Source organism: Caloenas nicobarica, chromosome 3 (assembly GCF_036013445.1).
Source record: "Caloenas nicobarica isolate bCalNic1 chromosome 3, bCalNic1.hap1, whole genome shotgun sequence".
Classification (NCBI taxonomy): Eukaryota; Metazoa; Chordata; class Aves; order Columbiformes; family Columbidae; genus Caloenas; species Caloenas nicobarica.
This window is the reverse complement of record NC_088247.1, coordinates 101,449,663-101,465,295: the sequence shown is the minus strand read 5'-3', so window position 1 is coordinate 101,465,295 and position 15,633 is coordinate 101,449,663. Positions and strand designations below refer to the sequence as shown.

Below are 15,633 nucleotides of genomic sequence, written 5' to 3'. Positions count from 1 at the left end.
GTGCTTGCTGCTTATAGTCTAAAGCCCCTCACAAAAATTATGAGGTATCCTGCTTCTCTGTTTATCGTGGAGAGAGGTGAATGGGGACAACAGGTTGTAGCCTAATGTTATCAAGAAAGCTGATAAAAGACTAAATTCCTGATTGTTTTTCCTGATTTTTTTTTAAAGTATTCTCAAGACTATTCAGCAATAAGAGCGCTTATAGAGTAACCCACTGCTCTGAGATCCTTGCTTGATAACGCATGACAAGGCAATCACTTATCCTTGTTTCTGAACTTTGGTTTTCAGTAGGACTTTAATAGATCTGTGAGATCAGACAGCACAACTTTTTTCATCATTTGTTCTTAATTTTACCCATACTTTTATGTTACTTTAAAAAAAAAAAAAGAGTCTTAGTCCTTATAAGATACTCTGTTTACTATTTCTGAAGAAAAATAGATATCTAGTGTGTTTACTTTCTGTTTGTTTGTTTTTTTAGATTTGGACTTCCAGATTCCCGTCGCCATGGTGAAAGAATATGTCTTTCTCCATGTAACACTTTGGCAGCAGTAACAGATGCTTTTGGAAGGGTTATTTTACTGGATGTTACAAGAGGACTTGCAGTTCGCATGTGGAAAGGTATGATAGTGTATATTAGTATAGCAAATAATATTCTTCAGAACAGTGTGGCTTCCTATGTTCAGACTTAGAATTCCAAGTGGTTTTCCATTATTAACACAGACTTTACTACACAGTGTTATTACAAACCAAAGGCAGATGTAATAAGAAGTCCATAAGGGTATTGTTGTACCAATCCCTGAAATTCTGGTATGGCTTATAGAAGAAAACTGTTCTGTTTGGTTTGTATTGAATAGATTTTTTTTTTTTTCCCTCCTCTTTTCCTCACAGACTGTATCCCAATAGAAAGCTTCTGACCAAGTAATTTTTTGGGAAGAGCTTTAGCTGTATTATCCAAGATTCTTTCTCTCAATAAGGTCTAGCATATTTTTTAATTCTGTTGAGGAAAATAAACAGAAGTTCGGAAAATCAGCAACAGGATGTACAACTTGTTAGACTCTTAATTTCACAATGGTGACTGCACAAGAAGGGAGTGCTCAGTCTTTTCTAAACTGAGGTCTTTTGTAAAGTAATGCAGATGTTAAGTTCTCAAACTGTAATTATACCTAATGTTACAACACTTCTTATCTTCTCTATTGAATTAAAATTTTGTAGCTTTCTGTGAGATGGAATATAAGTTTTAAGACCAGGTAGAAAAACCTTAGCTCTTATCTGTCCCCTGCACTACCAATTCAGAAGATTAGTGGTCATGAATGTAGTAGCTACTTCAGCAACATAGCATCATAGAATCATTTTGGTTGGAAGAGACCCTTAGGACCGTGGAGTCCAAGCATAATGACATGCTAACAGTGTAATAGCTAGAATAATCATGTCTCCTTTGTGCATTCTCCCCTCCTATTTTGAAGCTTGTTAGCTATAATATGTGCTCCTTGATATTCTTGGACATTTTTTTCCTTCATTACTGAGAGCTCAATATTTTCTAGGAAGTGCTGTTAGAGTCCCTAACTTTATTTGATAGTCAGACACATATTTACAATTTGCCAGCTTTCCCCAGAAAAGCTGCTGAGATATGAAATAGCTTTTTTTTTTTTTACTTATTATTTTTTTAAGCAAAACTGTCTGCTGAATTGAATACTTTTGATCCTACCTTTTCTTGTTGATTAAGTTGTGAATACTTTTCAACCTTGTCAGTATAATATATATTGTTATAAACTTGTTTTATACATTAGTATTTCACTTGTGGTTTGGAGCCTTCATTTGTACTTGCTGAACCATTACATAGTTCAGTGATGTCATTAGAGCATCTCTGCCTGTTTTGTTTAAGAAGATTTTATGAGGGAAAGTATTTGTGTTACCCAGAGTTACAGAGTTACAGGGTTACGAAAAATTGCATTTTAATGCTGAAAACATATGACTAAAAACTTATATCCTATTCTATAGGTTATGCAAATTTCCTTCCTTAAATCTTTTTTTATTGTTTTGAAACACGAGAAATCTGGACATTTACTACAGATCTTTCCTCTCTGAGAAGCTTTTGTGTTGGTGCAAAGTCCAGAGCACAGACCTGATGAGTTTTGGGTTTTTTGTGGCTTCTCCCAGAAGAACTTGTTCCTCCCCAAAGCTTCACAGGAGGCTACATTTGACTCTGAGGAGTCCTCTGGTGGGCCCAGCTCCCAGTAGATGGACCACGGACAGGAGTCTGGCTGCTGGCCAGAGTTGCACAATTTGAGATGAAGTTTATGACAGTTTGCTGCTGGAATAGTACTGAAGTGGGCAGTGATGTCTATTAATCATGTATTAATTTCTGTACAGAAATGAACTTTTGTCTTCTCTTACAAAGGATACCGTGATGCAGAAGTTGGCTGGATACAAACTGTAGAGGACCTCCATGAGAGGGAAACCGAGAAGATGGATTTTTCTCCTTTTGGAAATGCTCAAGGTCCCAGCAGAGTGGCTCAGTTCCTTGTGATCTATGCTCCCAGGAGGGGCATTCTGGAAGTGTGGAGCACGCAGCAGGGGCCTCGGGTTGGAGCCTTCAACGTGGGGAAGTATTGTAGGTAAGGAACAGTTAGCAGGTGGGCATGTGGGCTGTGCTGCTGCAATAAAGTGATTTGTGGATAGTACCAGTGGTAAAAGGGCAAGGTGCTGTCAGGGGTTTTTTGCGTAGCCCTCAGTGTTTCTACTGAATGCAGATGCTGTGTTATTTTATAGAAGGGGATTTTGTCACGTTTCATCACTCTACAGTCTTTCCTGATAAACACATTTAGCAGTTGTTAAACCTTAGCTTTATAAAATTTCTCTTGTTTTTATTCAGTGTGTGGAAAGGGAAGGTTGCTAATTTTGTTCCTCACTGTAAAGGCCGTGGTTTTTGTTGGTTTCAGATTGTTGTATCCTGGTTATAAAATAATGGGTCTAAACAACGTGACCAGCCAGGGATGGCAGCCCCAGACTTACCAGATATGCCTTGTTGATCCGATCTCTGGAAGTGTAAAAACTGTCCATGTACCTTTCCATTTAGCACTGAGGTAAGGAGCTTTTGTGCTCTGTATAACCAAATGAATTTCATTATTGTTTTTGGAAACAATGTTTTATTTAGAGCAATTCTGCTGTTCCTTCTCAAGTCGAATAGTCCTCTGGTAATAATCTCATTGGTTTGTATGCATTAACTTGATTTTTTAATTATGTGATGTTACCTTAAAGCAGAATAAATAATTTAAAAAACTTTTTTTTTCTGAATAAATCACTTTAGTTCTTGTCACTTATAAAATTAAAGTTATTTCCCTTCAGTGATAAAAAGAGTGAGCGAGCAAAGGATATGCATCTAGTGAAGAAGTTAAATGCCTTACTCAAAGCTAAAACCTCAGATCCGGGTAGGTTCTCTTGTATAATTTCTTAAGATTGTATGTTATCAAATGGTTCCTGTATTATCTGTCCTGTAAGTGTACAAACACAGATATGATTGTGGTGCATTCTGAGAGGTGTATGTGCTATCAATTGTGATCTTCAAGTAGATAGTATTTTTTTTATAAGCTACCAGGTTTAATTTATATTATACAAGGGTCCAGTATAAGCCTTGTCTGCTGTGTAAATCTCAACTAAACTCTACTTTGAGTGCTTACATAAAACCTGGCCTATTTGCAATCCATTATGCTGTGAAACAGAATTCAGCATTTGACTCTAGATGTCCTTCTTCCTGTAAGTAATATATATTTCTTAAAAAAGACAGGTTTGGAGGAAGAGATGCCACTGTGCTGTTCTTTTGTTTCATTTACTCCAAGCTTATTTTAGCAACTTTTTTAGTGTCTTCATCTCTATAGCATGAACCCATGTGCATCTTAACTGTGGTGCATGTTGACTTGCTTTTCAGAATGCATTTGAAAAATATGAATTAAAGCTGTGATTGTCTTTTCAGATTTGATTGAAGCTGAAGCAAAGGAATTAATACTTGATATCAAATACCCTGCTACAAAGAAACAGGTGAATATTTAGAAGACAGTATACTTTAATATTAGAAAAAAAAAATTATGTTATCAGGTTAGAGTACTAAATCTTTTAAAATCTTTCAAATTATGCTTTTTTTTTCTAGAATGACTTGAAACAAATAATTGAGCTGTTTTAGTGGTGTTTTGTTGTTTTTGTTGTTGTTGGTGGTTTTTTTTTTTTTACAACATTTTGACTGGAATTAATTTTGACTTGTGACTTCCCCAAGGCATATGCCATAATAAAAGTCAAAATATTAAAAAGAGAGCAGATGTTTCAGTAGGATCAAATTATGCCACAAGTATATGTGAAGACAAAATACAGATGAAAAATCGTTGTCAAAGTTGTGCTTTGTTGGCTTACTTTATATGTTTTAACAGTAAAAATAAGTAAATGTTTAATTCTGTTGAACGTCTGCTTAACAGGCTCTGGAAAGTATATTGACAAGTGAACGTGTGCCACTTTCATCTCTTACAAACATCACTCAGACATTAATGGATAATTTAAAAAAACAGGGTAGGTGGATATTTATTTTGCAAATATGGAGAGACATTTGCACTTTGTCTGCAGTGCCGTAAGACTATTGTAGAACTATTTCGTTCCACAGAGAGATCAGACTTGGTGTGCTTAGTTTTGCTGCTAGATATCTCAGGATGTTGCTTCTACATATATGTACTGTTTTTAAAATGCAGACTGCAAATAGTTTGCTAGTAAGTATGCTTTGCTATGCTTGCTATGTGCCTACTAACTTGTCATGATATTAAAAACCAACCAACGAAACCCAACTGGGCTGAGTACTTGCATCCAGTAAAAGCTTCCTTCAGAAAGAAACTTTCACAGAGTTTTGCGTGTAGAAGTTTTAGTCTGTTCTCTCTCTCCAAGGAGGGCAGTAAGGACATGGTGCTTTAGATCTGTGAATTTTAATGTACTGGAAGGACAAAATCCTTATCACTAAGGATCTGAGCTCTGGCCAGATGCCCGGTATCTTTTCTTGGTAAACTTTACAGAAGTTATATTTCATGTTTTGCTAGAGATTCAGAGCCAATGTCAGGAAATGCCGTAACGGCACCTAAAATCTTGTTGCCGAAAGTCTGAGATTGTTTCTTTGAAATTATACACTTGGATCTTTCTAAATTGGGAGAACCTTCTTTGTACTGGAGGTGCTACCGGTTTGGAGATCCAGCTGGATGTTGAGGAATAGAGTGTGTGCATGTGCCTGGCCCTTCGTTTGCATGTGTTGGGACTTCTCAGCAATAGAAGTCTGCTGCTTTTTTTGTTTGTTGTCATCACTGGGTTCATTTCAGCTTTTTAGAAGACGAGGCTTTAGCAGTACGAGTCGAGAAATCCCCAAGGCTGCTGCGTGGAAGTCCTTAATAAACCATCTGTCAGTTAGGCTGTGTCCTCTGTCCTACCTCAGTGAGAACCTGGCAATAGATTTTTGTCATTACAAAGCCTTGAGAGGAAATCTTGCTTTCACTTGCATCCATAGGGTTTGGTTTTTTCCCACCATTTTCTTGAAGTAGATAGAATTGATTGAGAGCTTCACATGTGCACTTCCCTGCCTAGTTTTGGCCTGGCATTCTAAATCACTAACATTACACATTTCTGTTAGAACTCCTAAAAAAGCAAAGAAAAATGGAAACATGCCCATTTACACTGAAGAGAGATTGACAGAACTGTATACCCTGTTTCCCCGAAAATAAGACCAACCCCAAAAATAAGTCCTAGCGTGATTTTTCAGGATTTTTGAGGATGCTCAAAATATAAGCCCTACTCCAAAAATAAGCCCTAGTTACAGTTTATAAAAAAGTAAATTTAAATAGTATCCAGGCAGCTATACATGTAAAAAAGTAAAATTAATTGGCAATAGAATGCAGCAGGTCAGATAGACCCTTCACCAAGAAAAGCAGACAAGACCAAGAGAATCGTACTCAAAAGACCCCACGAGATGCAAAACAATAAGGGCTGGCAAGTGCCAGGCTCTCACACACAGATCGGAGAGTTGCGATGATGTTTTAGAATGTGATGACGTGACTATATTTGAATAAATGTTGAAATTTTTTTTTTTTTTTTTTTGTTCAAGAATAAATGTAAATTGTTGTTCATGGAAAAATAAGACATCCATTGAAAATAAGCCCTAATGCATCTTTTGGAGTAAAAATTAATAAAGACCCTGTCTTATTTATGGGGAAACAGGATACTTACTGAGGTCTGTTTGAGTTTGTATTTTTCAGCATTAATCTTTTATTGTCATATGTAACATTAATTCCTCACAGTCACAAAAAAGAACAAACTTGGCTGATGTTCCAGCCTTCTAATTTCAGAAGAGTAGTGGCGTATTCTTCTGCTTGTGGCTAGCAGGTAAAAGATAGTGTGAGGCAGATGCTCTGCTCTGTCAGTGCTGTGGTTGTGAAGAAAAGATCAAGCTCTGTGTGTTTGTTTTTTGTTTGTAGGATTTTTTTAATAGCAATGTGTCAGAATGTGTAAGGGTTTGGAGGAAGAAGATTGTGTTTAGAAGCTGTTTCAGGTGAAGACGATATATTCAGAGATATCTTTTGTATACAGAGGTCCTTTTAGGATCTCTGTAAAATGCTTTCTTTTAAAACAAATACGTTGGAATAGTTTTGTTGGGGTTTTTTCAACGTTGTGTTGGTGTTAGTTTCCTATATTCTGATTGCTTTAATTGTAAATGAAATTTGACTGCTAATAGAGACATGAAATTTCTGAGACTAAGATTGTAGTAATACAAAAGGCAGTGTCTTGCAGAGATGAAATTGAATTTGTATCAGTAGATATCAAGCTCTCATGCAACGAATGTGCTTAAAATATTGGCAAAAAGAGTAAAATATTATTGTTTGGTGTTTTTGATAAATGAAAACATGTTTGAGACTTGGTATATTTCAATTTTTGGCAATCTCTGGTTTGGCCTTAAACCAGTAAAACGCAGTAAATTTGTCTTTGTTCAGTTCCACATCGTCAACCTCTTTCAGTTTAAAAATGAGCCTGATGTCTTTCTCTAATACTTCTCGTAAATTTTTTTTTTTTTAATACTGCTGTGAATTAAATATTATCATTGCAACAGCAGCACCTCAAAAAATTACACTGAGAGACATAAGTCCTCTGGTTCTGGTAAAGGAGGAGTTTAATGCAGCTGCAAGGTATGTTTCGTTATTCCGGGCTATATATTCAAGTTCAAATGTAGTTTTATGTCTCCTCAGAGCTTGAGTGTGTGGATGAAGGACTACTGCAGTTCTGCGCAAACAAGTTAAAGCTGTTACATCTTTATGAACTAGTTAACGAACTAAATTCCCAAAGCATATGGAAAGACACTCCACCCTCAGACAATGTGAGTAAATTCAAAATTCAATTGTCTTTTAGAACTGTGTGATTTAAGCATAAAAACAGGTTTTTCAAGGCCTCAGATAAAATAAATAGGTAAACAAGTTACCTGTTTTTGTGGCCTGGGACTTTTAATGAAGTAATTATTTCATAATGCCTTTTTTCTCCTATTCAAATGCCTAGTAATTCATCTACCTAGTATTCTTTAGCAGTCACATGACATTGAAATAGAAGTGCAAATAGAACCAGGATCTCCTGATTTAAGTCCTTTATAAAAGCAATATAGAGTGGTATTATATGGGCTTGATTGGGTGATTGTTATACTATAACCAGGATCTAAATATGTGAAATGTATGTGTCGAAGTCCTTAAAAATGAAGCTAGACAAGGTCTTCATTTGAGCTATATGAATAACTGATTTTGAGATTATTCCATAATTTTGGCCCTTTAAAAATAAAATTTTAGTGTTCAAAATGAAATATTTTGACTCTTCTGACTTTCGTTTTACTTTTTACTGTGTTTTGATAAACATGTCTTTGCATCAGTCTTGCGATGTGGGATTTTTTGGGGCTTTTGCTTTTAAGGACTTGGCTAAACTGCTTCGGCTGGAAGAAAAAGATTTCCTTAGGCTCCAGACTTTACTGGAGAATTACAAGAAAGAAAACACCCAAACTACTGTTCAGTTTGCTGATGAGAAGGATGACGTATTGTCTGTGAAAATGTTCTTGGAATATTTGGAATATGAAAAGGATGTGATTAATGTGAAAAATATGGAAGACGGAGAATATGTGGCTTTAGGTAAGAGATACTGAACTGTTTGCCAAATGATTTAAAGACTGATTATAATCTAAGATGGTATAAACATTTTATCCTTAATTTGGGGCTTTAACAAGCTGGCTTTGCCTTGAGGTAGCGTGTGACAGTGCTAGTGCATCATTCTTACCTTTAGCCATAGAACAAGTCTTTCTACCTAGATGGATATTGATACAGGCTAACTGCATCTGTGGATATAATTATCCTAAAGCCGTGTCATTACTGTTCGTTCATTTATTAATGCCACTAAGTTGGATAGTGGTAATTAGGTTCTTCACAGAGCAGCTGGATGCTGCGGTTCTTTCAAGGTGACAGCACCTGAGGGGTTCACTTAATGACAGGACATCTCCCCTGAGAGTGGAGGGGGCTGACCAGAGGCAGCACAAGACCATGAGGTGAGGGAATAAGGACCCCTCATTTGTGGAGTTGAGATTTTGGACAACATTAATCTGAAATATTAGGGATGGGGAGAGTGTTTGGGGTGTGGGATGGGGTTACTTTCTGTAGTCTGCTTTAGTTTGCAAGTCTGTTCTAGACTGTCCTTGAGGGGCTCTTGGAAATAACTAATGGAAGCAGCTTTGGTTAAATCTGTCTCAAAGGCACTGTCTTTCCAGGTGATTTATTTTCTGTGGAAATTTTGGTGCAAAACCAGATTTCTGTGCAGAGGTGGTGTGTGGTGTTTGCTTTGTAGCCTCTTGCTTTTTTTTGGCTTTAATTGTCAGACTTTTGAGAGGAATTGGGATTGAAAAGTCAAGCAGAAGAGCTTGGCTTTCATCTGTATGAAGGTCAAAAGCTATTTCTAAGTAATCTTAGAATTTGCATTTCTCTGCTATAACACCGTACTTGGTTTTAAAAACTGGCGTAGAAATGCTCTTCTCCCCATGCCCTTGGACAGTGCTCACCAGTGACTTGTTAGAGTGTTCAGCTGTAAACAAATATAATTGAAACATGAATGTCATGCAAAGCAGTTCAGATGATTTCTTGAAGATTTTTTTTTTCCAATTTTTCTCTGCCTTAAAGGGATACTCACACTTTTTGTGGTGCTGCTAAGGTATGAATTATGTAGTTATTTGGGTTTTTAAATTGGTTGTAGTACCACTAGTTTGCTTATAAGATACAATGCTCGGCCACACAGTTACGGGTTACTCCATGGATAAACTTGTCCAACACTTCAAGCCATTCTTTGAACAGAACAAAACGTGTAATCCAAGCAGTACAAAACCTCTATTTTGTTATAAATCCAGTTTCCATATGATTCCTGTAGCGGTAGGAACACACATCCTTTATACCTGTAAGGTTAAACCATCAGGGTATCCTGAGTGTAACTTGGTCCTTCGTATTGTGCTCAGTGGAACCTGATCAGCAGATGGTCTTTCGTATAAGTGTAAGGGGAGAGGCTGTGGCTTCAGGTGTCATATATAATGTCAACTAATTTTTCCTTCAGGCAGCTTTTTCTTTTGGAAGTGTTTGTGCGGGGAGAGTTCCACAGAAGAAATGTGTCGTGTGTTGGAATCAGCAGGTTTTAGACCTCAGAGCTTGTTGGTAAGATATTTATAATATACTTTAAAACTTTGATTTAGTGTTTGGAAAACAAAACATTGAAAGGAAAAATTCTGAATATATTGACCTTTTGGATTAATGCTGTATTCAGGCTATGTTCAAATACGCCCACATTCAGTTCTTTAGGTGCTTTTATTTCCCACTTAAGACAGGTCACAAAAAAAGAAGAAAATCTTCTAGTAGAAAATGTGGGTATTCTGTTAGGAACATCTGGAGTATGGACTTAGGACTACAAATGTTATAAAATTTTGCGGAACATTTCTTCTACAAAGAAGCAAAAATTACGAGAGTAGTTAATTTCAAGTACTTATACATTTGTCGTAATTCCTTTTGCAAGCAAGGAAGTTTAAAAAGAATTAAAGTAATTTTTTTGGAATCACTAGTAGTTTTCAGAGAATCATCTTTACCTTTCATCTGCATGTAATTTTAGTCTTTTGCTACTTTTCTTCCATCCACTGCATAATGGTGGAAAACCTATTTCAGTATAACTTGCCTGTGCTAAGATTTTCAGCTGTAACATTAATAACTACTAATGTTTACAAAGTTGAGATTGCTAACATACTGGTGTTAGCTGTTTGTACCTTCAAAAGAGAGGATTTCCTAAGATACCTTTCTAAATGAAAGATAACAGGTTGTTTTGTTTCATTTCAAAGTCTGTCATAGGGTGCCTTATGCAATATATTTTTGACTTGCTGTGTTCATATATTAAGGCTTCATGGATATAACATTTCTGCTACATGACATAAAATTTGTTTGAGAAGCATTTGCATTAGGTATATTGCAGTATAGAGTTTCATTCTATTGCTTTAATTCCATATTAATCTTTTTTTTCCACAGTCACTCCTTCTCAATTTATGGCTTTCCAAGGAAAAAGATATTCTAGACAAACCAGATTCTGTCAGTTGCCTTCACACTATGCTGTCAATTCTCAGCAAAATGAAAGGTGAAATGTGCATTTGGAACACTTTAAACACAACTGATATTAATTATTATTAGAAATTTGCTACTCTGACTAGCCTGTATTATCACTTCTGTTTTTTTCCCTCCTCACAAATTATGTCACAGAACTATATGATGCGTGTTAATGTACAAACTAAAAATACAATCAAAATTTGAGGAGTGTCACAGTTAAAGGCCTGCTTCATGCCTGGTAGTTTCTACTCTCTGCTAAATTGACACAACTCCTCCTGTTTGGCACCAGAAGGTGGCTCTCCAGCTTGTCTTCCTCACTTTTTTGGGTGTATAGTCCTGTCTCTCTCCCTTGTGCTGACTGGCTCTCCTATGAGCTGCTTTAACTCGTTTAGATGCCATTATTCTGGCAACATTTGTATATTGAACATCTCTGTAACTCGAGGGTTACTCTATGAAGTCACCTTGCCATTATTTGGGATAAGTTGTGTAATCAATAAACACTGATCCTCATGCAGAGCTGCTATGGATGCGTCTGTGCCAAGTTCCCTTATGTCTGGTTCACCATTGGGCACCATTATCAGCTTGAAACTGGAAGCGTGAATAAGCTCCTGTTCGTTTGTGATGAACACGCGGTAGCCTGAAGAGAGATAGCTTGAGTACATTGAAAATGTGTGGCATCTTGAAATCGCAAAAGAAGCTGTCTGCATTATGAAGTGTCATTTTGTAGTATTCCTTAGATCTAGTAAGCATGCAGCAGGTTTTACTACCTTGTGATTTTGATCTATTGCCTGCTGCCCACAAGTGGAACTTGGAGAATGAATAGTTCACATTCTGCTCTTTATTTTAAATTTGAGTTATAATCTAGAAATTGTGTGCTGCATATTTAGGAAGAGATGATGTAGAGTAATTGGAGATTGCTCCTGATACAAGCTGTATTAGTAAGTGCTGCTTTCAGGGTTGGCTGCCGCTTTACTATTGTTAACACCCTGTGACCCAAATTGAGTTCCCTTCTCCCCCTTGCTCTCCAGTTGCTATAGATGAGACGTGGGACACGCAGTCGGTTTCCCCCTGGTGGCAGCAAATGCGTTCAGCTTGTGTTCAATCTGAAAATAATGCTGCTGCCTTGTTGTCTGCTCACATTGGACATTCTGTAACTGCGCAGATAATTGACAGTGTGACAGAGAAAAGGGTAAGTCATCTTGACCTCCCTCTTCTGCAAACGGCTGTCTTTGTGGTGGAATAACATCCTCAGTTTCATTTGTCAATGTTGTAACATGAGCACAAGCATGCCATCCTGCAAGCCTGAAAATTTGTATTTGAATAATATTATGCTGAGGTGAATGAGTGATGTATCGGAATTGGTTACCAATTGTATTCAAATATATGATGGGAACTGTACAGTGAGATTTTATCTTGATAGTGATGTTGACAAACTTAAAGCCTATACTGTTTCCACATAAGTTTGAGAAGTTCACTGAACTTTGAATGGTAAACCTGTTTTAACATAGTTGTGATTTTTAAAATTATTATTATTTTTTTAAATATCCTGGTGGATTTTCTTAAACACTTCTGTAACTATGCCTTAAGGTGATGGGTGTTTGGTTTTCTTGGCAATAAGTATCTTTTCGCAAAGTTGGGATTAAGAATGCCAAACCGCACACAGCGTTGCAATTCAAAATGGAAAAAGTTACTTCATTCCTAAATAGCACTAGGCATATGTGTGTTCTACTGCTTGTCTTAACAGATTAGTTGGGGTTTAGGTGATGTTCAGTTTAGTAAATAGACTCCTTATTTATAACTAGTATTTTTGCACATTCATCTTAACTATTGCAATTCTGTATATTAGAATTGTCAGCACTGCCCAAATAGGAATATTGGTATGTTGCAACATATTATACGTTACCCATTTGCTCTCTCCTTTGTCACATTTTTTTCTCTTAAGCTCTTAAAAAGAATAAAGAACAGCTTTATTTCCCTCAAAATATACCTTCCATAAAGCTATTTATCTTTTACTCTTTATTTTCCTACCATTCTTTGGCTTGAAGCCCAGAAGTGATAATGGCCAGGCTTCTGAGAACTCTGGAGTTTGCTGTCTTGGTGCACAAAGCTAAAAATCAGATCTGCACCCTACTGGGAAGGTTCTTGGGGTTCTTAGTAGAGCATTTGCTGATAAAAATGAAAATTATCGAAATAATGCACAGAAGTGTGATGTGGTATAATCCGGTATTTCTGGGTGCGTGTTATATACTTTTTAATATGGTAGGAAATTGAAATATAGGTGGATTAATCGTATATGTAGGAAACGTGTATATAGTAGAGGATTTAGAATTAAAATATTTTTAAAGGGATTTTAAAGACTTCAACTAAATATGAACTCTGAAATGGAACTATAAGATGATCTTTCAGGTCCTTTTATTTCCTTATGCTTTTGTTTAAGAATCTGTGCATCTTGTGAGCAGTGTGGGATATTAATTGATGGTTGCATGATAGTTAAATTTACATATCTTGAACTAAATTATTCTTTAAAATGGAGTAGCTCTTAGGATATAGCTTTCCATTTTAATACTATGCATTTTTTTTAAATGAAACTTTGCTACTTGAAGTGAACAGATCTAAACCAGTTCACGTGTTCTGCTAGTTTTCCCAAATAACTGTAGGTTCAGACACGGAATCCTGGGAAGCACTTTCCCTTGATAGCGAATATTGGAAGCTTTTGCTGAAACAGTTAGAGGATTGTCTGATACTTCAAACACTGCTGCATAGCAAAGTGAGCAACAGGACAAAAAGAGTTTCTTCACTCCAGACTGAGCCTTTGGGCAGGCTTTCTGTAAAGAAATTGCTTGAAGCTGGAAAAGGTAGATTTTTTTTTTTTTTTTTTTCCCCCTCTTGGAAAGATGGTTGAGTGTCTTTCTAATAGCCTTCTGAGCCATCCTTACCTTAATTTATGATATAAACTGCACTGGAAATTGTTCTGCTGGTTACTTTTCTTAATTAAAAATCAAAGCAAACCACACAGCATAACGTTTTAAAATTGTTAACGAGTATTATTGTAAAGACTGCATTGAAAACCTCTAAGTTTATTAGGAAGTTTTCTAATTGGCGAAGTTATCCTTATGTGATTAACGGTGCAAGTTAAAACTCCTTTCTCTTGCCCTTTGATTCTGAACAATAAAGCTTCTGGGTTGGGCTATACCTCATAATTTTTTTTTTTTTAATGTCCTAGGAGGTATTGCTGACACTGTAGCAAAGTGGGTTTTTAAGCAAGGCTTCAGTCCTCTTGTACTGAATTTGGCCCAACACAAGAACAATGCAGATAGTACTAAAGAATCTATGGAAACACATACTAATATCTCTCTTGAGGAGCCAGAAGCAGATGCAGGCTTGGAAACAATCCTAGGTAAGAAAATAACATGATTTTTTGAATTGTAAATGTCTGCGGAGAAGTTCTAGTTGCTACTGTTGTGAAGTAGCAGAAATTATAGTGGGAAGAGTTCTGTCTTGTAACTTCAGATTTTCGTTTTCTAGAGCTGCTGCAACTGGCTTATCAGCAATTTCCATGTAGTCTCAAAGTGGATGTGCTCCATGCCCATTGCTGTTGGGAATATGTCGTGCAGTGGAATAAGGATCCAGAGGTAAAAGAATTTCCTTTGTGGGGAGTAATGGTTAAGACCAACTCAATAGAAGCAGTTTCACAAGTTTGTAATAGTTCATAAAAACTTTCATGAAGAAGTGTGCTTCGAAAGTGCACTTGTTACAATTTTTCTGTGATAAGTGGCAAGAACAAACTGAATTGAGGTCCTGAGGCTGAGTGGCACCTCACCAAGACAGAACAGTTTGTTTCTAAGCTATCAGATTCTCAGAACTGGAAGTGTGGAAACTGGTTTCAAATAAGCAGCGTGGAGAAGGATTTTGACTCTCTTTTGTGCAAGTACAAAACAGTTTAAGTACTGCAAAATAGTGATGCACCTTTTCTCGATATGCTAAAACAGACCACAGAATGCTAAATCTGGTAGACTAGAATCGATTCCATTTAAAGAGGAAAGAGAGTTTTCTTGAATATTCTTGGATTCCATCGCCACTGCTGGGAATTGTCATAGGAGAAAAGAAAAAAAAAAAATTTCTTTTTTTCCACTGCTCTTCTATAACTTCTCTAAGATTGGAAAATGTTGTCTTAAGTTCTGTTGATATTAAAATTGAGATTAACACACCTTAGATCTGTGCAACATAACACCTTGCTATAGAATGGAAGATTCCTTTGAGATTGTTAAAAGCTTACTCCATCATAATGAAATGGAGTAGAGATTAATCTTTCTAGCACAAGTGGATTTTGTATTTGAAAAATGACTGTAGTCAGTGGTGGTACCTTTCAGCAAAGAGTATGTTAGCAGCACACACACTAAAACAAAGCCCTGAAAATAGTGCTGAAATCACAATGTGTTTCATGACTACTGAAACATACTTCATCACGTGCATGTATGTTTGTCAGAGATGACTGCAATAACTTCCAAGTTTTATAACTGTCAAAATATAAGCTTTAAAATAATCTGCCCGGGTCCTTTAAGAATCAATAGTTTACATTTAAAACAAGTTTTGGATAACATAATAACTTGTTCTTTTACTTTTTTGTTTTACATAAGGAAGCATGTTTTCTCATTAGGTCTATAGATCATCTAAGATCCATCATTAATGCTCATGTTCAGCATGGTAAGTATGAAGCTATTATTAATCATTGAAATTGTGAAATAGAATAAATGACTCTCAACTAGTGTGAATGTATGCGGTTTGTAGTAGTGATGAACATTTTGTCTAAAAAAACTGAAACAATAAAAAAATCAAACAAACCCCCAAACCAACCAAACCCAAAAACAAAGCCCCAACACTTTCTGCTGACATTCAAGCTTCTGTTCTTCATGTTAAAACTGAGTTTCCATCAGAAGCGTGAAAATAAGTTGGTTAGATAAAGTTAATGTGT

General features: G+C 36.3%; 1 protein-coding gene across 3 annotated transcripts in view; it reads left to right on the top strand.

The window, feature by feature from the left end:
- Positions 1-15,633, top strand: part of RAB3GAP2 (RAB3 GTPase activating non-catalytic protein subunit 2) — a 48,878-nt gene that overhangs the window by 24,847 nt on the left and 8,398 nt on the right. For all 3 annotated transcript variants that reach the window (XM_065632335.1, XM_065632336.1, XM_065632334.1), the window contains exons 13-27: positions 479-618; positions 2,399-2,615; positions 2,940-3,083; positions 3,346-3,428; positions 3,971-4,035; positions 4,464-4,554; positions 7,257-7,384; positions 7,961-8,174; positions 9,634-9,731; positions 10,587-10,692; positions 11,690-11,850; positions 13,300-13,516; positions 13,885-14,058; positions 14,187-14,293; positions 15,299-15,365. In XM_065632335.1, coding sequence (XP_065488407.1) covers positions 479-618; positions 2,399-2,615; positions 2,940-3,083; positions 3,346-3,428; positions 3,971-4,035; positions 4,464-4,554; positions 7,257-7,384; positions 7,961-8,174; positions 9,634-9,731; positions 10,587-10,692; positions 11,690-11,850; positions 13,300-13,516; positions 13,885-14,058; positions 14,187-14,293; positions 15,299-15,365 — 2,012 coding nt within the window. The remainder of the gene's footprint in view (positions 1-478; positions 619-2,398; positions 2,616-2,939; positions 3,084-3,345; positions 3,429-3,970; positions 4,036-4,463; positions 4,555-7,256; positions 7,385-7,960; positions 8,175-9,633; positions 9,732-10,586; positions 10,693-11,689; positions 11,851-13,299; positions 13,517-13,884; positions 14,059-14,186; positions 14,294-15,298; positions 15,366-15,633) is intronic.